The sequence below is a fragment of the Plasmodium inui genome, assembly GCF_000524495.1.
Source record: "Plasmodium inui San Antonio 1 unplaced genomic scaffold supercont1.24, whole genome shotgun sequence".
Classification (NCBI taxonomy): domain Eukaryota; phylum Apicomplexa; class Aconoidasida; order Haemosporida; family Plasmodiidae; genus Plasmodium; species Plasmodium inui.
In genome coordinates this window covers 213879-240032 of record NW_008481858.1, presented here as the reverse complement: position 1 = coordinate 240032, position 26154 = coordinate 213879, and the positions used below count along the sequence as shown (strand labels likewise).

General features: G+C 42.9%; 6 protein-coding genes across 6 annotated transcripts; 4 read left to right on the top strand and 2 right to left on the bottom strand.

The window, feature by feature from the left end:
• Nucleotides 1-1286: 1286 nt before the first annotated feature.
• C922_04529 (hypothetical protein) lies at nucleotides 1287-1727 on the top strand (the record flags this gene model as incomplete). The annotated part of the gene is made up of 2 exons (XM_008820112.1): nucleotides 1287-1572; nucleotides 1611-1727. Coding segments are annotated over 2 exons (403 nt in total), but the record flags the coding sequence as incomplete, so codon positions are not given.
• Nucleotides 1728-2676: 949 nt separating this feature from the next.
• On the top strand, nucleotides 2677-4945 carry C922_04528 (hypothetical protein; the record flags this gene model as incomplete). Its single annotated transcript, XM_008820111.1, has 3 exons — nucleotides 2677-2823; nucleotides 2923-3290; nucleotides 4504-4945. The coding sequence occupies 3 exons, from the start codon at nucleotides 2677-2679 to the stop codon at nucleotides 4943-4945; spliced, it is 957 nt and encodes a 318-aa protein (XP_008818333.1).
• Nucleotides 4946-5568: 623 nt separating this feature from the next.
• Nucleotides 5569-6954, top strand: C922_04527 (hypothetical protein; the record flags this gene model as incomplete). Its single annotated transcript, XM_008820110.1, has 1 exon — nucleotides 5569-6954. One exon carries the CDS (start codon nucleotides 5569-5571, stop codon nucleotides 6952-6954), a length of 1386 nt encoding a protein of 461 aa, XP_008818332.1.
• Nucleotides 6955-14041: 7087 nt separating this feature from the next.
• Nucleotides 14042-14891, bottom strand: C922_04526 (hypothetical protein; the record flags this gene model as incomplete). The annotated part of the gene is made up of 2 exons (XM_008820109.1): nucleotides 14042-14650; nucleotides 14796-14891. 2 exons carry the CDS (start codon nucleotides 14889-14891, stop codon nucleotides 14042-14044), a joined length of 705 nt encoding a protein of 234 aa, XP_008818331.1.
• A 159-nt stretch (nucleotides 14892-15050) lies between these two features.
• On the bottom strand, nucleotides 15051-15484 carry C922_04525 (hypothetical protein; the record flags this gene model as incomplete). The annotated part of the gene is made up of 2 exons (XM_008820108.1): nucleotides 15051-15198; nucleotides 15375-15484. 2 exons carry the CDS (start codon nucleotides 15482-15484, stop codon nucleotides 15051-15053), a joined length of 258 nt encoding a protein of 85 aa, XP_008818330.1.
• Nucleotides 15485-24043: 8559 nt separating this feature from the next.
• On the top strand, nucleotides 24044-25314 carry C922_04524 (small monomeric GTPase; the record flags this gene model as incomplete). The annotated part of the gene is made up of 2 exons (XM_008820107.1): nucleotides 24044-24112; nucleotides 24493-25314. 2 exons carry the CDS (start codon nucleotides 24044-24046, stop codon nucleotides 25312-25314), a joined length of 891 nt encoding a protein of 296 aa, XP_008818329.1.
• Nucleotides 25315-26154: the final 840 nt, after the last annotated feature.

Below are 26154 nucleotides of genomic sequence, written 5' to 3'. Positions count from 1 at the left end.
AAGTCTAATCAGAAGCCAGCAAGGGGGCCCCTGACAACACAACTAAGAGCAAGGAAGAAACGGGACAAATAGAGAGGAAGATAAAGGAAGAGCCAATAGATCCCCAGAAGAAGGCATCTCGGAGCCCGAACCCCCCCAAAACTGATAAGAGCATGACAAAGCCACGAAGCTCCCCCCAATTACCGAGACCTATCCGTATATACACCGGGACACACAACGGGACAGGGACCAACCTAGTGAGAAGATCTAGCAAAGGACACAACCACCCGAAGGAGGGACATCGCCGGCCTCGAACGGACGACGGCGAGAGACTACCAAAGACAAGTTAGAAGGAATCCGACACCGCATTGGAGAAAAGGAAGCCAAGTCTAAGAAGGAAGGGGTGGAAGGCTAAATTCCCCAGAGGAAGAAGTACTAGAGGTTAGAAGAGTGAAGGAGGAAATTGTCTGGACGTCGAAAACACGGAGAAGGAATCAACAAAAGCGAAACCTCAAAAAAACCTCTGGAATCTTCACTCAGAACCCTCGTGGGAGCATGACTTCAAGAAAATAAGTAAAAGGAGCATCTCAATCATAAGGAGACTTAAAGAAATTTGGCTGGGCAACCTCAGTTGTAAAACAGCCCAGGATCCTCAAGCATAAGTGAACCAAGTGAAAACATTTCAGGAGGACACCATAAAAAAACTAACAATTCCCCGAAAAGACTGATGGAATCATAAGAACCAACTATGAAGTGGTGATCAGCCGGGGTTATATGGGGCCCAAGAAATTTAGAAGGGAGGGGGAGAAATCAGAAGAAAAGGCAGAAAATCTCCTCATTAAATACGAACATCGAGGTGACAGTCAGACCCATCCAAAGTAAAAATCCACGACTGAAGAGAGAGTACAACAAAACAAGAGCCCAGGCAGTAACAAGACACCTCAAAGGGAGGAAGAAGAATGTGAACAGACTGACAAAGTAAGCGAGACCGAGTATCAGAACGCCCCTTGATAGAGTAATGAACCAGACCATGAGATTAATCTAAGAAGGGACAAGGAGCAATAGGAGGGCAGAACAATTTTCATAGGAGCCTAGGTTGGATGGGCATAACAATAAGATCACTATGAAAACAACTAGCGGAATAAGAGGGAAATACAAAGGAGGACTCCCAAGTCAGGTCTCTCCACAAACCGAGTTAAATGTATAAGGACCTTAGACAGACATATGAGGACAGCTACCACTCCAGGATCAACTCAACCGTCAACCAACTAGGACCTCCCGACGCACCTATCTTATCTCCCCCCAAGAAAGCCGGAGACAACCCTAGGAGCCGGAAGAGAAGACCAACACAGGAACCCGAGGAAAGGTAACCGAGAGAGCCGAGGAAGGCACAGACAAAGGAAGCCAAGGAGTTCAAGGATAACAGGACAAGAACCAAAGATCAAAGAACTAGCGTACCTCCCCTCGAAACAAGCGGCAACAAAAAGAGGGAACTTCAAAGAAGGGGAGGACATGTGTGGACCTCATAAGGGACAAATTAACAAAGGGGACAACTCCTATGAAGGAAATATCCAGGGAATCCAAGCGGATGAGGTAAAACAGTACCCCCTAAGACACCAGGAGCTCCCCAGAACTCACCCCAAGTAGAAGAGGATATCCAGAAAAATAGGAGCCCCAGCGGCAGAATCTTGACAAGCCGAGGAGCAGGGAACGCCCAGATAAAGGAGATGCCGAATCTCAAGATATGACTAAGTAAGCGGAAAATACACCCTAGGAATAATAAGAATCAGGGACAAGAGAGTGACTGAAGAGTCAGATACCAAGGGACCAGACGCCAGGGGATTATCCAAGCCGAAGTCTAAGGCACAATAGGGCCAAGAAACCGTTCGGGATCCCAACCACCAAGCACAGGATCCGGTAACCGAGGAGTACCAGGCAAGGGAAGGAACAACTAGCTTCCAAAGACAGGCAAACACCCGAGAGAGTTTCCTTGAGCACCCCACCGGCACAAGATGGAAAGATTAGGGAAGAGGGGGCACCAATGTTCGAGACTGGCGGAGGGAGGATCTAAGGGATCAAAAAATGACAGGCCGGGGCAGAATTTAGGTCCCAACAAACCGAGCAAGATGAAGCTCCCGAGTCCGATGAAAGAGGGAGATTAACGGAGAGGCAGCGTAGGAGGACCAAGATGATAGAGACACACCACACCCCGGGCGAGGACGCGAATGGGTTGCGGGGAGGGATTGAAAAAAACTTAACAAAAGGAGACGAAGGGATTAACGATTAAAGTGAGGACGGGATAAATAGAGTAACAGGGAAGGAAGACGCCTGCACTTACGATAATAGAGGAGGGGACTTCTAGAACTCAAAGGGAATAAGCTAGGAATCGGGAAGAGAGTGCAGAGGGGACGCAGCGTCTAAATAACATCAGCTAAGAGCTAGAAGGACCTCAAGTCAGGAGAGCAGGAGGGAGCTTGAGAAAATCGGGTAGAGAGCCGGAAAGATAGCAACAAAAGAAGCACGGAGACTCTGAGATAACCTCCCCAAGCGTATAACGAACGAGCACGAGGATTAGACCCCGAAGAGTGAGCCAGAAAGGATCCCAGGGTTTGAGGGGTTCTCCGGGATACCGAGGGAACAGGCAGTATTCTTCAGGCAAAGTGTGGTGGAGACGAAATTAAATCACGGGAAGCAAGGATGACAGGGGTTCTAATTTTAAGACTACACTCGAGCCTTGACAGGGAGACGAGACATAAGAGCAAACCCCAGAGGAGAACCAATACACGGAAAGCAGGAGGAACACAACCCGCCCGAGGGATAACAGAAGAATTTGAGGGAGGTTCAGTGAAATGAAGCAGAGGAGTCCACGAGGGAGCAGACGGCCCTGTTGAATCAATGTAGGAGAAGAGTTAATTAAGGATAAAAACGCAATAATAGCCGAAGGAGAAGGAGAAACGGGTGAAGGGAGTAGATTATAGAGCGAACATCAGAACGAAGCCGTCCGAAGGGGATCTCAAGAAGCACCCACCCGTACGGGAGGGGGGTCTAGGGAGCAGCTGGAGTTCCAAGGGTGCCAACCAAGGATCTACGAGGGCACAAGCGCAGGGAGCAAGACGGGAGGTGGATAAGATTAGAAGTTCCACTCCCCCGAATGTGAGTGAAGGCAGACGAGGAATGCCAAGGGAACTCCTGTGGGAACGGGAGGACAGCCCCCCAGGGACACCACCCGGACGATGGCCTCCACAGTCAAGGGCAGAAGGAAGGAAGGTCGAGCCAACCAAGAGCCAAGATAAGGACCACAGAATAATGCAGTAAGAGAAGGTCAAAAGAGAGTTAAAGACACCGATTCAACCCGGACCTCCCCGCAGGGAGGACAGGGGGATGAACAAAAACACAATTGCCCCGGAGGAGGAATAAGTGGAAAGTCAAATCATGAGCGCCGAAGGCAAAGGAGGATGATGCCTAGCAAAGGACTTAGGGGCTCACATCAAAGGTGGGATCCTGAAGGGGTATAGCTAAAGGAAAGGAACTAGGGGGGGTTGAGTGGGTTCCAAGACAGAGAAGAAGCAGGCGTAACTGGAGACCTAGTGGAAAAAGGGGGAAGATTATAGTGACAGGCAAAAACAGGTGAGGCTCCTTACTAAGACTAGGAGCAGTCTTAGGGAAGAAGCGACACATCAGGAAATGGGGGACCAGTGAACCACCCCCAATAAGAACAAGGAAACCCAAAGGACAACCATAAGGTCAAGTCAAAAACGAGGCCGAGAGAAAGGAGGGTGACTCCGAACTGGGGACAAGACCGGCCGCCGAGGGAGGAGCCAAGTGGAAGAGGGAAGAAAGGGCCAGCGCGCGAAGACGTGGTGACGAGTATTTAAGAGGGGGGGGCTATCTGGAGAGGGAGGGAACTTTCGACCGAGGAGGGGAAGGACGATCGGCAAGGGGAACTACGAGGCAAACACGTGAATTAAACGAAACAGGGAGACCGGGAGGTTAAGGGGACCGGGGCGGGGGACTGAATATGTCTTTGACCTGAAATAGGACGGAAAAGCAGGATTAGGTGAAATAATAAACAGAAGGGAGCATGGTGGATAAGTTGAAAGGCAACGGATGATTGGAGAGATTCTGTCTCAGGTTTCTCTGTGTAGGAACCAGAAGAGAAGGGGGAAAAGTGGGCGTCACGAGGGGCAAAGAAATCGGAGGAGAGTGGAGAATAGATCAAAAGGCCAAGCAAAGGAAGAAGGACCGTGGATACCAGAACAGTCCGATAAACTGTAAGGGGGGGCATCTCGATTGAGGGGGCGGAGGGGCACGGGGGCACCGACTGAAGGGTAGGGAAGGGGGGATGAGGACGTCAAGTCGGAGGTACGGGACTCTAGAGAGGATGACAAGGAGAGCTAGGATGCGGAGAGGAACAGGAACCACTTGCGGAAGTATGGAGGCTGTCACTGGAGGTAAGAGGCGGAATGAGATTAAGATGAATTAGGAAGTGAAACTCTAAGCCCACCGCAACGCCGAGCCCAAGAGGCAGATAGTCCTTCAAGGGAAGGGACTACGGAGGGGAACAATTCGAGAAGGAGGTGGAAAGGAGACGGTGAAAGAATCCCCCCTCACGGAATTTAGAGAATGGAGTTATCGAATTGATGAATTTCGAAGAGGGAAGGGAAAAAAGGGAAGGAGAACAAGACAACAAACTGGGAGGAGGGGCTTGAGGATGGGATTAGATGCGGGGGAAGAGGATCGAACAGCAAACACCAGAGAAGTGAGAAGGGAGAAGGGGGACGGAAGCACCCAAGGAGGCAAGGGGACTCTCAGGAATAAAACCGAAGAGGAGTTAGACATCTCCTTGGGAGGAAGTGATCGATCACCCCAACTCTACAACCGAGGACCGAACGAGCCGGTGGGAAAGGACAATCGAGCCAGAAGCCCAAAGCCGAAGGACGGAAGGACGACAGGGAACGAGTATTGACGTGGGGAGCAATGTAATTGCGCGGAGTGGAAGATGGGAGAAGAGGCCGCCTACAAGAAGGGGGGAAGTGGAGGAGAGAGGAAAGGGATCAAAACACCCCGAAGGGGATTTGGACTCGAAACGGAAGGCGTGAGGAATTTTTGTTGAGTCTATAGCAGGCCTAAGGGCCGATTTAGGGACAGAGCTCGAGCACAAATACGGACGACAAACAGAAGGAAGAAGGATACGTCGAGCAGCCCGAGCCAAACTCACCGGAGACACTCCTCCAGGAGAGTAGAAAAGATCATAGTCACATCTAGAGACGAAGTATAAAAACACAACTCCATAAACCCCAGGCGGCGAAGGTGCGATTAGGGTAGTTGAACAGGCAAGGGAACCGAAGGAAGCTCCCGGACAGGGACTCAAAATACCAGAGGATCCCTGACAACAGGGAAGAGCTAGAACAACTTCGAACCCAAGGAGGAAACATCCGATCCAGAACCACTGAGGAAGGGCTAAGGTTTGCGGACGTTAGAGGACTAGTATTCTCACTTTCCCCTGAACAAAAATAGTACCCAAAAACGCCACGTCCTTTGAGAATCCAAGAAACAGTGGGAGTAGAAGACGTTCGTTAGAATAAGCCCATGAGTCGATTTAGGTTCCAGGATTATCTCCAAAACCTATGGGAACAGAGGCGGTGCCCCCCCCCAAAAGAACAAGGAAAGATTGCGACAAGCGGGATCTGTCGATTAGCGCGGGATACTAAGGACCCCAGGAAGGATGTAAGCCGGGATGACAATCTGGGGAGCGAATTCGAGAAATGGCAGAAAGCGTCGAACGAGAGTCAGAAAGCAATAATGATATGCAAAGGACTAGAAGTATGGTTCAACAATTTCGTGCGCAGGGACGGAGTTAAACTATACGAGCAACAGGGCGGATGCACCACAGACGGACTCGGAATCACCAAGGGTTTCCGGGACATGCGGAAGTGTCCATACTATCCCAACTCGGAGGAATGGAGGAATATATATAGTTGGAGTGAGCTATGGAGCCAGAATAAGTATGAGAGGAACCTGAGGGTGTGTATGGATATAGTCCAAATTTTAATAAGGGCGTCTAGTCGTGCTTCCTTCGACGGAAACAAATGGGTTGATGAGAAACAAACAGACTTATGCCAGGCAGTATATGAGGTCCTCACCTCCTGGGCCAACCAAACGTGTGCGAGGAGGATTTTGGACGAGTGGTTTACACCAGGAAACAAGTCCGACCCAAAGAATATCCTAAAATTGAGAAGCGACAAACCCATAGATGGGGTATGGGGGGCGTTCTTCTGGGAGGTTAGCAGTTTGGTCACGAGCATGCAGTGTAGTTGGGATTCTATGAACCAAAAATATAACACCGTCTGCGCCTATTTGGATCCGAAGGGTTGTGACATGGGAAGAGGTGAGGAGGAACCTGACGTAATGACCAAGGTAAAGGGGAAGTTCCAGTTGAATGAAAATTCACGGCTGGGAGAGAACAGACGGTTCCAAGGGTATGGAAACTCAGGGACCAACCTCCAGCCACTCCTAGCGGAGGAAAATCCTCACCGTCAAGCCAACGGGAGATCCGGAACCCCACGCCAGAAGTGGATACGGAATCCAAATTTTCTTTACCCTTTGCAGAAAGTGCAGGAGAGGAAGGAAAAGTTAGAGGAAGTCTCCGAAGACAGAGACAAGGCCGCCTTATCCAAAGCAAAGAGGGGTCTACAAGAGCAGATAAAGCAAAGCAATCCAACGGATGAAGTGAGTATCAGCAAGGTCTTAGGAGGATCGATTCCTTTAGGGGTACTCGTAGGGGTGGGAGTCTATTTCTATAGGAGAGTCTTTGCAGCAAGGACAAAGGACGCGAAACCCCACACGTGGAAAGGGTCGAGATTGGAGGAGTTAAGAGGAGGGTCTAGGACACGGGCCAAGGGTCTAGGATACCAGGCAATTTCGGAGGAGCAGTTCCCTGAGAAGGATATGCTAGAAAAAGGGGAACCTCAATAGATCAGGTGGCTCACAAATAGCCTAAGGGAGAGAAAAACCGAATGATACAAAAGGTAACAAACGGAAGCCTTACGAATAGATTCATGATCAATCGGTACGAATTCCTCAGGTGATCCCCGTGGGATTTCGTATAAAGGAAAGGCCCAGGGAGAATTCTGCTTCAGTACAAGATAACGGACGGCAGGCTCTGGAGAGGGACAAGGACCCGGTACGTCAATGCCAGGGATTCCTCACTGAAGAGAGTAGTTTAGGGGAGTGGAGGAGAGCCCCCCGACGTGGGGGAACAATGTAGGAATCAGGAGAGTTAGGGCCAACGTATGTCAAGATTCTTAGAGTCCGAAAGGGGCTCCTCCTCCCTAAGGATTGAGGAGGAGTAGAGGGTTTTGGGCCAAGTAACCCGTCGGGGGACCCCGCAGGACTCAGGGAAGATGCGGAACGAATTCTCCTGAGGAAACGGCACAGGTGCCGTTGGGGGGTCCCTAGTGAGCAGCCTTCGCTTGAGAGTCTAGCGTTCAGGGCTTGGGGTTTCGGATTCCGGGTTTATGGGTTAGGTCTTAGGGTTTAGGATTCAATGTATGGTTTAGGGTTTATGCTTCAGGGTTTAGGGTTTAGTGGTTTAGCGTTCAGTTTTGCAGGTTTTAGGGTTTAGGGTTTATGGTTCAGGGTTCACGGCTGAGAGTTCAGGCTTCAGGGTTCAGGTGGAGGATTTAGCGTCTAGTCTTACCGTTCAGGGTTAGTCCTCAGGGGCCAGGGGTTACGGTTCAGCCTTCAGACTTCATAGTCCATTTTGTAGGGTCCAAGGGTGTTTCTTATGGTTTATGGTCGTGGGTTCCAGGGTAATCTTTAGGGATGATCTGCAATTTTTGACGGGTTAGGGATCATGTATTCAGGGGTTACGGCTTAGGGATTACTTCCTAGGTTGTTTATTATCGGTTCAGGTTTCGGGGGCTAGGTCCTCGGGTTCAGTTGGTCATTCTTTATGTGCCAGCGTTCATGGCTCCGATTCTAATTTTCTGGATTCAGGGCCCTTTTTGTACTTCTTAGATGTTGACTGCTTCATTGCTCAGTTTTCATGTGCCTCGTCTCTTCTCTTATGGCTGAGGACGGATGTGTGTGATTCTAGTTTTAACTAGTCGCGGTCTTCCGATCATGGTGTAGGCTGTGGGGCTCAGCTTCCGGTTTAGATGCTATGGTTGATTCCTCAGTTTCTATTGCCCCCGTTTCACGTTGATGTTTATGTTCTAGACTCTACGGTTTAAGGCTAGGGTTCTTTGTTCATCTTCGTCTCGTTAAGTCTAGGCTTGAAGGTTTAGAGCTCAAGGCTTATCTTTTAGGTTTTAGCTCTCAAGGGGTACGATTCAGGTGTTATGGTGTACGGTTTAGATGTCAGGCTTACTTCCTAGTTTTATTTCTGAGGGTTCAGTGACTAGTGCGTATATTATAGGGGAGGTGGCTGGCCATTATGCTCTGACTGGCTTTTGTTCAAGGTTGACGGGCTCATTTGCCAGTGATTTGTCCCTAGGGTTTATTTTTTATATCTTATTCCTCAGGGTCATTGGCTACTCCTTAGGGGTCATCCTTCAGATTGGACCCTGTAGTGTTTACGGTTTACTCTTATGGGTACAGGACGTCAGCTTTGTGGTACTAGATCTTAGGGATTAGGGCTCATGGTTGAGCGGTTAGCTCTCATGGGTTGATTTTTAGTTTTTAGGCTTCAGTCTCTATTTCTTAGGTTCAGTATCTATTGTTGAGGGTTTAGATTTAGGAGGTAGTGTTTTATTGGGGCTAGGCTTTATTCTTTAGGGTTAGGGTTTAGTGTGTAGCCGTCAGGGGTTACTTTTCTTCTCTCGGCGTTAGGCTCAGGATTCAGGGTTTATGGATTACTGTCCACCCTTAGTCGGTACGCTGCATAGTCCATGGCCTTAGGGTTCAGTCTTCAAGGTTCATTGATCAGAGCTCATGGCTTAGGCTGATGATTCAGTGCTTACTGTTCACGCATTTTTTCCCAAGGTCCTTGGGTTTAGGGATTACGGTTTCGGGCTCCTCTTTTTAGGGTTGATGGCCTAGGGTTTCGGTCTGAGTGGCTCGGGCGTATGGTTTATCCATCCTCCCTAGACTTCAGGCATCATGCCTACGATCTGATTTTTTTTGATCCACTGCTAGGGCTTATGCCTTATCTTTCAGGTTCCAGGCTTCACTTTTTTGGGGTTAGGGGTTAAGCCTCACGATTCACGTCTGACGATTGTAAGCTGTATTTTTTAGGTTGCTGGGAGTAAGCTGTAGGTTTCATGCTTTATGGTTTAGTTTCCAGAGCATATCTCTCACGGGTCAGATTAGATTGTCGATGGCTTCTGGTTTTTGCTTGAGGTTTCAGGGGTTACGTGCCTTGGGGTCCGGATTCACGTCTTAGATTCTAGATTTTGTTCTTAGAGGTTAGTGGTGAGGTTTGAAGGATGAGGGTTTAGGTTTCAGGATTTAATGCTTCTGTTGGATACGGTTATTTTTTATCTTTTAGGTTTTTGGCTGTAAGATTCATGCCTCGGGGGGTACTGTTCATCGTTTATCCTTGTCTCAGCATTTAATTCTTAGGGCTTTAGGCATTATCTCTGGTGGATCAGGGTTTAGGGGGTACTCTTCAGGATCTATTCTTCTGGGGGCATGGCTTCTTATCTATTTGTTTCTCTTTTGGGTTCCGGGCTTACTGTTCAGTCTTGATTGTTTATTCAACATTTTTTAGGTCTTACGTTTGTGCTTTTTCCTTCTTAGTTCCTACTATCCCTGCCTGGGCGTGATGCTTCAGGCCTTATTCTTGAGGGATAAGTGATCCTTCTGTACTGTTCATTCTCTATGTTCCTGCCCTTTAGTTCTAGACGCTAGGGGTTAGCTGCTGAATTTAGAGCTTAGCGGGTTAGGATCTTGGTGTTCATTTCCTGGTTTTATCGTTCAGGTTTCACTCTTTAGGGTTTAGGTCTGATGGTTTAGCGATTCTTTCATAGTTGTGAGTGTTTAGTTTCCACTAGACACCCTTCACCTTTTAGGGCCTAGTTCTCAGGGGGTACGACCCAGTCCTCATTATTCCAGAGATTAGGGTTTGGTTTTCTAGGGCTTAAGGTTCTAGGTCTACGACTCATTTTTCATGGCTCCGCCGATATGGTCTATGGCTTAGGATTCATTCTATAGGGTCTTCTGCTCTTGGCCTGTGCTTCATTGCCTAGGTCCCTTTGTTTATTTCTCAGGCTTCGACGTCGGATTTGTTCTCTCTATTGCGAAGTCACGGAGTGTATTCTGCCTATGGGCAACTCCTTAGTCCTTCTCGTCTATGCCCTATCGCTTAGGATCTATTGAGCCCTTCTCCTCCATATGTTTTATAGCTCACTTTTCTCTTCCTCCATCCCCGGGCCCTGTCGACTCTCATGGTTTATGCTTTATGATTTTTGATTGGCGGGGGGGGTTTTTACGATTATGGTTTCCTCCTTATGTGTGATGCCCAGGTCCTACTTTTAGTTGTTATAGGCTAGGGTGAACATGGCAGCTATTATTCTTTAGGTTCCAGCTTGCAAGATGTCGGTCGGATATTTAGGCGTCATGCTTATTTTTGACTGAAGTGGGAGTTCCCCCTAAGACGTATGGACGTCCTCCATTGGCCCTGATTTACATCTTAGGGTCTATGTCGTATTGGGATTTTGTTTTGGATGGTAGTTTTTAGCCTGATGTTCTATACTTTCAGCTGCAACTTCTTACGGCTTATTGATTACTTATGACTCAGAAACGTCCTTATTCCTTGAAGTTTATTGTTCTATATAATTCGGTGATGCATCTTCCAACTAAAAAATAACTAGACATACCGTAATCCATCGAGCAGTTAAATGTACTTATAGACTCCATAGGGCCGTGAATGAAAAAAAATTTAGCGATTGTTTAAGAAAATCATTGCAACCGGTTTTTATTCTTCAACATAATATTTGTCATCCTCTACAAAAAAAAGAAGAAATAAAACAACAACAGAAGGTAGTTATATTTCCTGCAGAGAAATTGTCGAAATAATCATACCAGATTTCAACCCTCAGTGGAAGACAAGCATATATATCTCTTTTTCTAGGAGACTCCTGGTTTATGTACGGAATTTTACTACACTCGCTGGTCATCATAGCCGTGACCCGTGTCTGTTGCGCAGTGTTCCTTTTATTTAACAGGATTATTCGCTGAACTTCCGTGTGCCACTAACACTTTCCCTTCTTTAATAACTTATTATGTACAAATATAATAATATGTCTGCAATATATAGGGGCGTCGTTGCACCTTTTTCTCTTTCATCTTCATACTTCCTCTGGTATAAAATGAGATTCATCCTCTATTATTAACTGTGCGCACCTGATAATGTATACATAAGATGAAGGACAATATGCTACAGGATTATCCCATAAGAACAGGAATGTTAGGTAGTGTTGTTGCCAAGTCTGGTAAAAACATATGTCCGCTGCAGATACATGAGTAGTGCAGTGTTCCTCCTGTTATCTTCTGTACCCATGGGGCCGTCTAGATATTATATATATGTATATATATACGGAACCACCCCCTCATAATCCTCCTCCATCGAGAGCAATTTACTTGCGACTTCTACAGTTTTCAAAACGCCCCCACTACATGTTTCCCCGCGGATTCCCTCTGCACTGACGGTGTGGATAGTTATGCGATTTTTCCCGGTTGATATCTGTCCCTGGATGAATCCATTGGTCAAATTTTGCACATAATATAAAGGCGAAATATATCTTATCATGAAATTGTTATATACGTTATAATAATAAGGGCCCGGTAGTGAAGAAATCGGTGGGCGTAAGAGAAATGAATGGTCCAAATAAACCATGATCCTATATGTTCGATCTGTGCCGTCCTGCAAAGAAAATAGAAAAGACATATACGGCCTAGATGGGCAGCATTAACAGATAAATACGAATTCACCGTAGTAAGTAATGCACCTTTGAGGAAGACACTCAGGGAACATGTGTTCAGTCATCAAGATGTCTTTATACAAGGAAGTGGTAAGATATGATCCGGCTGAAGAGACTCTATAGTGAGAAGTACAGTTCAGTACACGATGTGCATAGTTGCACAATGCAAGTGCGGTTTCGGGCACTCCCTCACCGGAGGGTTGGAGATATGTATTCGCAAACGGTATGCCTGTTTTTCCTCAATATCATCTGGTGCGGCCTATGCATAAACAGGATGCCCCCTTTAGCTCAGAGAACTCTTCCTGCTTTTTCTTCCAACTTAAGTTGAGGATCGGCCTCATAAAGTAGTCATCATGGGATTCTTGCACCTGTATGTCTTAATATCTGCTGTCTAATTGATCACTGAATCGTTGCGATCCTGGCTTTGCCTGCTCTTCACACAGTGTCGATTCTGCCATTTCCCCCTCAAATCAACTAATAGGACAGGTAACAGCGACATGTTCTTTATCGTATATGAAATCATTTCTGACTATATAGGTCAGCTACTTCTCTAAGGAAGAAACAGAGGTCAAATAATAAAAAATTCGAAAGATAACGCGTCTGCATTTCAGGTGTTGTGCACACGATCCCGTCTCGTGTGGTGTAATGCCTCTAACAGTGACTGGAGGGAGACCCCTACGAATGAAATCAGAAATATCCGGAATAAATTATAATGATGTAACAGATATTTATGGAGCCATATGAGAATCATTCGCGATTATATATCGTCGTATTAATGCATCCAATCTGAGAATGCTCATAATACGGGTCTGCTCCGTCGTCATTTTCCTCCTTTGCTTTAACAAAGAGTACAAAAGACACAAGACAGCAAGAAGGGAAGGTAACAGTGGTGAATGGCGACAAATGAATTAAAACATCGTTCCTGATGTCAGCAAAACAGAGATTAAAGAGGAAGTCACATGTCCCTCTTAATATTAACGTCGAGAGAAAAGATAAAATATATGGAGATTGAACAGCACAGAGCCAGAACGGAAGTGAAAACAGAAACAGCCAGTCTGACACACATCAGGGAGGGCATATAATAATTCAACTAATAACCCCTTATAGAAATCCCTCCTGAATTTTCCTGATCTTCACCTTTAAAGACACCAGATTTCTCCTTCTTGGAAGCTAATAGAATGCCACCAGTGATTTTTCTTTTAGTACACATGAAACATACTCCTGATCAGCTTCATGAAATCAGACGCCAGGGAAGAGAAAGAGACACTTGTTGTCATGACAAGAATAAATTATATAGCTATTTTAGCTTCCTATACCAGAATCTGATTCCAGGAGCTGTATTCGGGGTAAGTGATGAGGCATCCATTTAGCTATATAGGTTTGCAGCATTTGGATGATATCCAAGACCCCCCTAAAATGGCAGTTCTTTCCTTATAATTTTACACACCACATGAAGGACTTTGTAACCACCATATTAAAGTAAAACTAAAAGGAGGGACTTACTCAAGGCAAGATACCATATTACAGTACGAGACATAGTGGGAATGTGATGTAGATAACACGATAAGAAAAAAAAAGGGACTAAGTGTTCAAATTATAAAGGGGTTTTGGGAGTTACGATCCCCCTTCAGCGATGGGGAAGAAGCCCTATCATTACAACATAGCATCCAATAATAATCAGTCACTTTGTTGGAACAAGTTGCTGACATCTTGTCCCACATGTATTTTTCCACGCCTCATATACAATCCTTAAAAGCAAGCTTCCTGATACCGTCAAATTTTTTTCTCTATTCGGATACTTTCAGAAGCACATAGAGATATCCTATGACGCCTAAAAGAAGGAGTCCATAATATACAGGAGGGACAACTGACAATGGGATGCCTACTAATAACGGTAATACTCCCAGGATGAATGCAACCAGCATCGGTAAAAGGAGCATCAGATGATATAATTCAATTCCTAGTAGCTAGTACTCACTGCTACTAATATGCGGATGGTGTTTACTCCTCCTTACTGAATTCTATGCCTTATATGATAAGGATGAGGCGGGACGATGTAGAATTGTTCAACAAGTATGTATTATTTCTGCCGTTGTGATCTTACGTATTGGATCGGACACCAAATTGATGACGACGTGTTATTGCTTGAGGATTATAGTATGGATTCCCTCGAATGGCTGCTGATGATTCCGGATTTCGAGTATTGCGATGCTTACTAAGATTCCTTCCTTCAGTCGCTGCTGTAGTGTATGGATTTTCCGCATTTCCCCTTTGAGGTTCAGGAGATATTTCACTTGATGTTTTACTTCGGTGCTGAATGTTCTATTTCTCATTGATAAGGTCACTTGGACAACCACACTTAATTCCCTCTGATATCCTATGATAATGCCGATTCCGGTAGTTAGAACCCTCTGTCTTACGTACCTAACCTTTTGAAGAAACCGTTGTAGAATGTCCATATTATTTGTAATCATAAAGATCTGTATGTTTCGGATGTCTTGTAGAAAAGAATTACGTTGCTTTAGATCCCCTGATAATCCCCCTTTTGAGCTTTCATCAATTATTGCATCATTATTTGTGAGCTCCTGTATAGTATGTGCCGGCCAGCGCCTATCTAAAATATCCCCATTAGGTGTGAGACTTCGTTTCTGAAAATCCTCTAACAAAGACTCTTTACAGGAGCTGTCAATACTGCCTCTATTTTTCAGGATATATGTATAATCCCTTCCGAGACAAGATCCTGAAGCCTATAGTAATTTCAAGTGTTTCTGAACATGTGTCAATAATAGCCTAGTATTCCTGAGGCGCACAATGCCAGTAGTGTTATTGGTGGTTGTTATATGTCTATGGCCTGATTCCACTAAGGACAAATTATGAGCAGGATTATCGTACATCCTGGAAGACGACGTTTCCCTGTTTTATAAGTATGATAAAATCTTTCCTTCCATAATGAGGAGGGAATAACTTTTCTCTATTGATAGGGGACATCTGATATTTACCATGCCCTTATCGTACGCAAAGCATAATAATACATAGGTTATCCTAGAAATTCCTTCCAAAATTCGGAATTCGATTATTCGATACTTGCTTTAATTTCTCTCTGGTTCATGTCATGTTTCTCACCACATTATTCTATATGTTATATGCTCATATCTTTATATGTACTCCTCCATTTATATCTATACCAGCATCTTTCGATTTATTCATATATGCAGACTTATAATGATACAGGCTTGGTCCTTTGTAAGTATAGGGACTTATATATTCATATAGATTAATAATTATCGACATAGGACTGCACAGGAACAGAAAGGATGAACTCTGAGTTTTCTATTGTCTGTGGCATCTTGAAATACTGAGTTTATGTTAGTGTATAAACCTCTCCCCTTTTTCGTATCCCTATTCGGTGTCTCATCTATATATAGACTGGGGGATATAGGAGGTCATCACAGTCATGTATGTGACGCGTACCCTACAGAGAGAGGATTGAGGGCTTCCCAGAAAGAAGGGGCATCCTCATCATCAGATTCTGTTATACTCTTCTGGTTAATGATAATAACAGGGCATAATTTAAGAATCATTTCTATGTAATATTAATATTATGATATAGAAGACGGCGGAGAATATATGTTTTATAGGCGAACGGAGGAGAGAATAAGATTCATGACATGTTGGGACTCCTATTCGGCGGCTTCCGTAGGATTCATCCACAATGGCTTTTATCAATACCATTGAGGATGAGCAATATTCTCAAGAATGTTAATGAACAATTCTCAAGTCGCTACAGAAGCTTGCAGCGATATTGGCGCAGAATTAGGGTAGAAATCCTAAAAGAAGGAAGCATGCGGATAAATATCACAGGAGTCACTTGGAACTTATGGTTACGCACTCTGTGATTTATAATTGACGATGTATCAGGAAATTACTTCAGGGAGCAATTATTGTTTTAGTACTCGGAATCAGTAATCTTCTTATATTCGACGTATCGCTGAAATGAGAATACCTATTGTAAACACTTATGTTGATATATACCATTGTATATATATATTATGGAATAATTACTCCTGGGTTAATATTTTATAAAGCGTCCCGTCACTATGATTTTTATGATTTAGGCATAGATCGCAATGGGAACTAGTTATATAACAGGATATCAGGATGGGACCAATACCTTATGAAGGACATCTCATCTAAGGAATGGTCATGTAATGTATTGGATTCTGTTATGACCCTCTGTCTTTTCCTTGGTATCTTATTTTTTTCCCCTTTTGCACAACATAATTAAAGGATATTTCCTCATACACCGCCTCTTTGTTCAGGATTTCTTATGTGTTGTCGGGTACATTAATCATATTATAGATTTTACAATAATATAGATTACCCCAGATGAGAAATATGCTGTATCCGTTTTCGAAAACATCAATCCCCTGTCAGTTGTTTCACAATGAGGTAAACACTCTGCAAGCTGATACTTGTATAGTCCTATTAAGATTGAGGATGTGTTAATCGTGAAGTTTACTGCTGCTACTTTTGCCTTCTTCCTCCTTCTTCCTTCCCTTTCTTTGCTGTTTCGTTCTTACTTTCTTTATGTCTCGTCTGTAATATACTATGATTATTTTGTTCTATATCTCTATAATGTCCAGGTCCATATTTTACATACATAGGTAATGCACTATAATTAATTGACGTACACTTCTCATATTAATTATTTCTCTGACAATAATTTGTCAGGATCTATTTAATTATACGGCACACATGTTATGATTCCTTGCACCACGAGGCAATATTGACACTGTTCTGTTTGTTTCCCTGATTTCATCCTGGTGATAGTACGTAACTGTTTTGACCCCTATATAACCAACGGTATTTATCATAGCTCTCCTATTTTATAACTCAGTAAACGTTGGCCACTACACACTAATATATAACGGTCTTCTATAGCTTAGGTCCCAGAAATATTATATTATCTTTCAGAATTTGTAATTATTACAATTCACATTGTTATTTATTTCGATTCAGTCACTTTATTTAAAATTGATTCGTTCCCTTATTAGTATATAACATATGCATTAAAATACAGAACTATCAGATTAAAATTGCAATACAATGCGGACCTCTTCCTAAGGGTGCATACTCTATTAGCTATATTTCTCTAAAAAATATGATATTGACATGAATGAATCCGATTTTGTCATAAAAAATAATTATGCACTGGTCTATTTAATTATCACTTGTACAATGCGCTCACATGTGTTGCACACTTCCCCTGTAACTCCACTGAATTATTCATTCCTGCAGAAGCCCCTCCGCAATTTTACTGAATTATTTATTTCTGTAAAATGGTCCGTGTAATTTTAGTGTATCATTTATTCCTGCATATTTGTGTCTGTAGTTGTACTGTTCTATTTATCTTTCCATCACAACCTTGGTAAGTGCAGCGAATCAGTTATTTCTCCACAATAGTCCGCTTAATTGCATTGAGCTATCCATTCTTGCAATGACTCTCCTGTAACCCCATACAACGATCGATATTCCTGCAACATCTGCTGTTATTCAAGCTGTGAGCTCCCCAAAGGATTTCCGATTTTTAAAAAATACACACAGAAAAATCACGACGTCACTATGGAAGAACACAGAGCAAGAAAAAAAAAACTACGAAGCCACAAGAAAAATAACCTAAAAATCAGTGACAGACGCATTTTAATAGGATTTCATTGTAAACTCTATCCAATGGACAAAATGAATATTACATTATAAAAAGGCGCTTTATTACGGCGTATAAAACATGTTCGGGGACATCAAGGTGTCCCAATCGCTTTATCGCAAGTCCTCAGAACATAGATAATTTTGGTATGTACTTAATGATAATTCTATAATCCTCACATGTATATGTACATAAATTCAGATATGCATATATATACCCCTGTGATCACCATGTATAGATGAAAATGCCGAAGAAGCAAGGTTATATACAATATGCAGCAAGCCCCCCTCCCGGATTATCTCCCGAATTTGTGCATTCGCCCCCTGTTGCATTATAATGTAATGCAGAAATATCTAATGATTTTTAATATAGACAAGATTTTCACTATATATTGATGCATTCCTATCTTAAAATATAATGAATACAAACATCCTTGATAAAGAAAGCATATGAAAAAATTATTTATGGGAGAAAAACATCCCTGGAATGTTTTCCATGAAGGGTCGGGTTCCTTCTTTTTCTCTTTGAACGATGTAAAAAAATTAACCGCACTTACAAAACAAACATTGCAGGATATTTGAACCTGCAACGCGAAAATGGAAGACATCTCAAATATTGAATTCTGCACTTCTTCTTTGTTTCCTTCGGTATTGATCCGGCTATGTGTTTTTTATTTCTTCCTTGGCCGCCTGTTTCCATCTATCACCCAGTGCAATATGTATTGATGTGTGTTATACGCCGCTATTTTTTAAGCCCCTTAAGTTCTTCATACTTATGAGCATAGAATGCTACATCAGAATTAACCTATGCTATCATGTGATGCATATCGAATAACCCTGTTAATGTTTTATGTCTTTACTCAAAACGCGTTTATCATTTCTTAATTATTTACCCATTATGGTAGTGCAATAGAAGAAAAATCCTGAACACTCTTTATTTCTGCATAATATGATTAATTATATTCTAGCTGAATGTCCTTAAGCAGCACTATGAGCTCCAATGTTTCCATATTCCGGCCATCCGGATAAATAAATATGTTCACTTTTATATTGTTCGAATCTAAGACTAGACTGTTTTGCATATTCCTCATTCTAATTGGGGCAGTTACCCAGGGACCTGAATACACCTCCTCCTTAGGGCTCTGTAATAGACAATTATACTCAACATGCAGGTTGCGGTTTGTGTGTGCTCCGCTGTAGTCGATGTTTGTGCCTTCTATGTGAATCGAAACCTAATTGTTCCCATTCCTTTTTTATTCCTCGTCCTCTGTGATGTATTCTGCACCAGAACTAAATAATTCACCCAAGAATTTTTAGCCTTCTCATATATAATCTCCGTACGCTTCCTTGTAATTGCTTAGTTTAAGACATATCATCCATATAGAAATGATAGGGCCCTGAGCGCATAAATATATTCACACTTTTCTCTTGCCATTCCTATGTTCTCATATTTGCCATCGTACTATTCCATGACATAAGACGCTTTAATTTCATCTTCCGCTAACTATAAATGGACAAAAAGAGAAAGAAAGGTATAAAAAAGCCGTATGGTACGTGAAGAGATGAGAACATACACATAGACACCCCTACGGAAAACAATGTCTATTTTCCTAAACTATCCAACGCAGAAGACCCATAACTATAATTTATTTGACTTCATCTGTTCTTTAGCTTAACTTACAATGACGTGTAAACGCGTGTTTGAGAAGTCCCAGTCACACTCCTCCTTTAAAGATTCAACCTCCCAATCATATACATTCCTCATTACATCTGAAACCGACGTGGCAAATAAGAATGTCTCCTAAAATAGTAACTTATGTATCATTCTATTATGTAGGCTCCAGAGATAAACGATTTTAAATTAGTGTAAGGACTTCCAGAATATACGGGTTAAAGTGGATTACTCTGAAGCTAGTAAAAATAATCCGACTTTCTATGACCCGCGAACATAATTCTATAACACAGCCTCCCTTTTCTGCTTTTTCTTCCTAAAACATTCATAAAAAAATATTTACTCACATTAATAATCACTGGAGAGCATTAAGAAATGATCGATTTAATGTACACATATACACTATTACTTCATTATCACATCAATCATCATCCCTCGGAGAAGAATGAGTAAGCAGGTATTCTTTCCTGTCGTTTCCCTTCCCCTTATAACCTCATTAATTGACGCAGCTGGCATTAGGGGCCGGTTATAGGTCAATAAAATATGCCACATCATAATTTTTCTCTTATTTTTTCCTTTTTTTTTTTCTTCCCTCTTTCTTTTTTTTTCTGCCTGTTTCCTTTTTTTCTCTTTTTTTCCGGTCTCTTTTTTTTTTTTTGCTTGTTTCTTCTTTTTTTTTGCCTGTCTCCTCTTTTTTTTTCTTCGTTTCCTTTTCTCTCTGCCTGTTTTTTTTCTCTTTGCTTCTTTCTTTTTTTCTTCTAGCTGTTTCTTTTTTTTTTGTCCGCTTCTCTTTTCTTTGGCCTTTTTCTTTTGTTTTTTCTTGTATTTCTTTTATAATTTCTAGTTAACTAAGCCCTCTTAATCTTACTGGTTCTACTTCTGTTTTAATGGGTGCATACTTCTTTATAAGATGTCCCGTGTGTCGGGTGTCCATCGCATTCTACAATCCTGTGTATTCACAAATAGACACTTTGTATTTCCATGGGATCTGTGTAACTTAGGAAGACAAAACTATGCAACATAAGCGTCCTCTCTCTTAACGTAATATTTAGTGACATCATATGTCGAATGTAATCTTTGCCTAAGCATAACTTCGCTGTAAAACACTGCTAATCTAGTTAGACTTCACGAAACGGGGGGAAATTCAACAGGCCTGTTCTCATCATTCATCCTTAAAGAGCTATATCACAATGGGGATATAATTACATCACTGAGAAATGTATGCTCTATTTCAGGGAGGCATCTTCTCTCTTTCATTTAAACGTACGGCCCCTCTGGAAAAAACAAAATGAACTGTTTAATTCTTCACGAGGCACTAACAGAAATCTGATTAGACTGGACAGATGCTACTGCCACAACATATGGGGTCCTTATTGTCCATAAAATAAGGCCCATGCAATGATGGATACGATTATATGTCCAAAAATGCGATGACGTCTCTTCCATAAATGCATAAAATGGCCAGTCAAACTCGTTATAACTCATTCGGCCCATTTTACGGGGGAGCCTAATTCTACCATTATGAGAAAAATAATCCACTCCGATTATTAATATATACTTGAGCTTCCTCTCTTCAATTGAATGCGCCCGTATTCTAGGCAACCAATGTCAGATGGGAGCGCACTATTCAGGAGGATTTAAAGATAGATGTAAAATACAGTAAGTCAAAACATTGCATATATACTTTTTCCAGCTCACTGAAATGTGTAAACCCCACCAGGAAACCGCTAAGCAGAAGTTGGTTAATTGCAGGAACAGAGAGTTCACCTCCATTTCCCTATTGTGTTCTATAGGACCTCGTGTTTTACAATGTGGGGGTACCGTCAATGTTTTGATTGATCATAATGACTCTAATGAACAATGATGCTATAATCCAATGCAAATTAGCATCTATCACTGACAATTCAGGACTCCTACTGTGTGTTTACCATCAGATTTTCTCTTACCAATTTGAGATGTGTCCGCGATTCATCACCGCACAGGGCTGTTACAGCATCCTATATAGCATTCACCCATCAGTACGGAAAGAAAAAAGAGGGATGTTCATAGGTGGCACAACACATAACTGTAATCTGTTCTGGGATATTATTCTTTACCCACAAAATGTGAACTGGGGGGCATAAAGATAACGAGCCAAAAAGTAGAACCGTTACTGCCACGCCGTTGGTACCTCCCGTCTGAATCTTAAAATAGGCTCCCTTCTTTTTCGATTTCTTTCATTCTTACGTGAAGCTTAAAATTTTAGGAGAGCCCCAGCAAAGCACATCTTAAAAGAATAAGTGTCCCTATAGGAAAAGTATCCTTCCAATCCATAAAGGGAATGACTTAAGATGAGACTAAAGAAAGAAACAATACACATTAACATGATCAGCTGTAGTCAAGATAGAAAGGAAACAAAAGAAGGGACGCAACATAAAAAATCCTACTCCAGAGGTAGAGACACATTCGAGTTATTATGGATACCGTTGTGTTACTAAGGAATGGATGTATATTTGCTCAAAAAAGAAACCGGAGCATTCTTTTCCTCGAAGAAAAACACGTCTTATGTTAATGACTGCATACGCTTAGGTAAGTTAAGAGGTGCTGTCCTCGCTGAATGCGCTACCAACTTCTGAAGACAGACATATAATGGAATCGACCATCCTCTTCGAAATCCTTGGAACGCGAGCTGTGCGTAGGGCACACAGACGAGATAACGGACAAAGCGTATCCGCCCTCCACACTTTACCACTCAAGGATTATTCCCTTTTTAACAAATTCGAGGTGGGGGGATGTCCAATTAATCGATAAATATGTAAAGTATAAAAATGAGTCGGAAAATAGTATGTTGGAGAAAAGCCTGATCTGCTCAGCCAACTGACGAAAAAGGACACTTTTTATATACACACTCACGCGTACTGCTTACTAATTCGGAATTCCTCTTTTTATTTCGTAACCCATACAGACCGTAATGCATTCGCTTATATTGATCCTGACATGTACACATAATGGGCGTAGGGGGCCTGATTTAAGCCGGGAGTAACAACACAGCAGCCGTGGAGTTGTCACAATTTAAACCGTGTAAAAGATGTAACAGCAGGGTTCTAACATGCAGTTACCTGTGCACCATGGTTTCGTTCCCCCGCCACCGTGATGCTGTCGAAGTTGCGAAGAACTAAATGAACCAGGTGAACGAAAGATAGAAGCCCTTCATTCAGAATGGAAAAATTAAAAAGGTGAAGGGCTGCTTCCGTCCCCTTTTAGCGACCGATAGCGTGGCGGATGAGAAAAAAAAAGAAAAAAAAAGAAACGGAAACAAACAAAAGGAAAAGAAACGAAGAGATAAGAAGAGATAATGCCCAATCAATGGGCCCCAAATGGGCTGCGCAAATGTGGCTCAGTTATTCTTTCCATTTAGCTGGAACGGAGGTGAGGGGTTTGCACAACCTCCCCCTTCTACATTCTTCATATGGGGGGAGGGTATAACACCCTAGGGGATTTGCCACATGGCGGAGAAAAAAAGTAGGGAATTCTTTTGGTACCACAACGCGGGGATAATATATATATACCACTTGAAAGGGGCATACCTGCGGGTGCATACATTCAGATGACACACGTCGCATACACTCGCAAACGCACTGATACGGGGGCACGTACAGGCATACACGATGATTTCCTGCTTGGCAACTGGTTCCTTTTTTTTTTTCGATTTCGTGCCGCTGTAGCAACCCCTGCAAGGGTCTCCAGTTGCGCAGCTGGATGCGCATACGTGTAAACGTATACGTATATTATATGTACAGGTATGCTTACGTTGTGCATATGCGGCGCTACATGTATGTAGCCAGTGGTGTGATTCTTACCAAAAACCACCACCGAAAATGATATACGTACAGCATGCATATATATATACACAAATATATATGCATATATATTTGTGCGTGCTCACTTGGTCGAAACCCTTCTGTGGATGCCAAGAAAAAATTAGAAAACGCAGGAGTCAGAAGGTTGCATCGTTTTATTACGCGTACAACGGAATACATTTTCTCATCTAACCGTTTTCACAATTCGGGTATCTGAAAATATTAACAAATAAATAAAATTTCGAAAAATAAGGCCAAGAAAAAGAAAGAAACTGCAAAAAGGGAAGATGCATTTTTTCAAAAGAAGCCCATCATTCATCATCGCAGCATCCCCCCACATGTAATTTTTGCCAGCCCATTTGCCCCTACGGCATAGCATCCCCTTTCTTTTTTTTCATTTTGCGCTTAAAAAATAGGCTGTATGTACGTGCATAAGCGCACTGCTACCCTACCTCGCGTGTTCTTTTTCTTCGTAAAGCATAACTTATAGGAGAACGTAGCTCGCAGCTCCAGATTGCCCCCTTTGGTTTGTTCATCGAAGTGCCTGCCCACATATTTTTCCCTGTTCAAGGAAGCCAGCCCCCCCCGACCCCTCTGCCGCGTAGCTTAAAAAGTAGGGAAGAAAACAAAAAAAAAAAAAAACTGCGTACTTGAGAGGGAGAGCATTATTTGTATACCCCCCTTCGCCTTATACATACGAGAACCAAACTACGTGCCTTTTTCGTTCCTGCTTCGTTCCTACATCATCAATACTTTGTCCCTACTTAAAAAGCACTTACAAATTCATGTACATGCATTGTAAAGCCTCATAGAGAATACAGGAGAACGCTTCGTTTTATGAACAAAAACTGTTGGCCATTCTTTAACCCGCCTCTCAATTCCCCTTCTCCCATTTTGTTAAACACGCGAAGCCCTTTTCTTCAATCATGGAAGATGACAAGAATGATTACAATCCCGAGGAGGAAGTCACCACTGGAAATTGGAACACCCCGAAGGTATGAAAACGAAGTGCATATTTCTGTACTTGAACATACCGTGATGAAGGCGCAACTGGGCCAATCAAGAACTTACACCCCCTGTTTGCTTCTACATGCCGGCATGTCAGACAGAATATTCTTATCCTGCCCTATGCTCCCGCCACCACTCTGTAAACGCCTCCCCAATTTTTGATGCGCATCTCTGTTGTTGCGGGGAAGCCCCGTTTGCTGCGCCGATCTTCCCTTTTTTTTTTTCCGGTGGTTAGCCCATATGCTCCTTCCCTGTCAATTTTTTTGATCCGTGTGTATATTTTAAGAAGAGACCATTTCTCTGTACATGTATATTTTCCCCATATGTGAGCACCGTGTTTGCATCTTTTTTTTTCCCCCCCGTGCAGATAGAATTGAAAGAAGTGGAGATAACGACGGGAGAAGAAGATGAAAGCCTGTTTTGGTCAGGAAGATCCAAACTGTACAGGTGGGTAGAAGGCGAGTGGAAGGAACGAGGACTAGGGGAATCGAAACTGTTATTACACAAGAAAAAAGGAATCATCAGGTTTCTTTTAAGACAAGAGAAAACACTGAAGGTTGTGGCGAACCACTATATTTACCCCAATAAGTCCTACTGCAAACTCGTGCCCAACGCAGGGAGTGAAAAAATTTACGCTTGGACAGTGAAAGATTTTGCGGAGGAACCGAAAATTGAGCAGTTTGCGTTAAAATTCAATACGGCGGAGGCGGCCAAGCTTTTCAAGCAGAAGTTTGATGAGGCTGGCCAAGTGAATTTGAAGCTGCTCGATGATAATGGGCAGTTGAAGGGGAAGGTGGGGGAGGAAGAAGGGGAGAAGGATGGAATGAAGGAAAAAAAGGAACAGAAAAATGAAGAGAAAAAAGAAAAGAAAGAGCAAGAGAAGGAGGAAAAGAAGGAGGAGAAAAAAGTCGAAACTGATGCGAAGGGCAAAAAGGAAGAAGAGAAAGAGCATGAGAAGAAGGAAGAACAAAAGGAGGACAAGAAGGTCCAAACTGATGCGAAGGGAAAGAAGGAAGAAGAGAAGGGGAAGGAAAAGTCAAAGGACGCAGATAGCGATAAAACCAAAGGGACGGATGACAAAAATAAGGAAGACGACAAGGGAGCGGAGAAGTCGAAGGAAGATTCCAAAAGGGGGGAGAAGGTGAATAAGAAGAACGAGGAGGAAGAGAACATCAAGCGAGAAAACTGACTCGACTGAGTTTGTCCTCCGGGTGGATACAACGTTCGCTTTTGTTCAAATGTGGATGAAACCGTCCCTTCTGTACACGCTTGAACACACGTACTCGCTACACCTTGCTAACAACATCGAAAATAACATGTAACACAGTCGTGGCCCCTCTATCGCGTAGGGAGGTTTTCCCATGTGAAGACATAAAATTTTTGCACTTTTAAAGGGCGACACGTCTGCTTGTGCTACTATATGCTGCCCCACTGAGCGCGGGGGTGTACATATATGTATGTACGCATACGTCCGTATATATATATGCTCGTGTGCGCCCCTGCATAGACGTCTATGTCTACATCCACGAGGTTTTTTAAAAGCATATATACAGCCATGTATATATTTTTTTTGTACTGGAGAATCGAGCAGTCATGCTGCGCAACTAAAGCTCGGCAGGTATGAAAAAATGGGGATAATCTGCCAAAATGTGCAATAATATATCGAAAGATGCCGCAAAATGCTGAGAAGCTCCTTCTCATAACAACGCGGGACGCACGTCATTTTTCACACAAAGCACAATCATTCTTGTACACCTGCCACAACAAAGCTGAGTTCCATTTCGAAAAGTTGTACACAACCTTATGCATGTGTGTAGTCAGACACCTTCTTTTTAAGCTTATAATCGTATATAACTCCATGTGCACACATTTCTGCGGAATGCATACTTCTTTGTAACTACGTGTTTATGGGCCTAGCCCTTCTGCGCGTACTTATCTGCGTATCCATTTTCATATGTTTCCATTTACACCACAACTTAGGCATACACCTCCATGTGTCATGTGCAAAACTTCGTTAAATGCATAAATG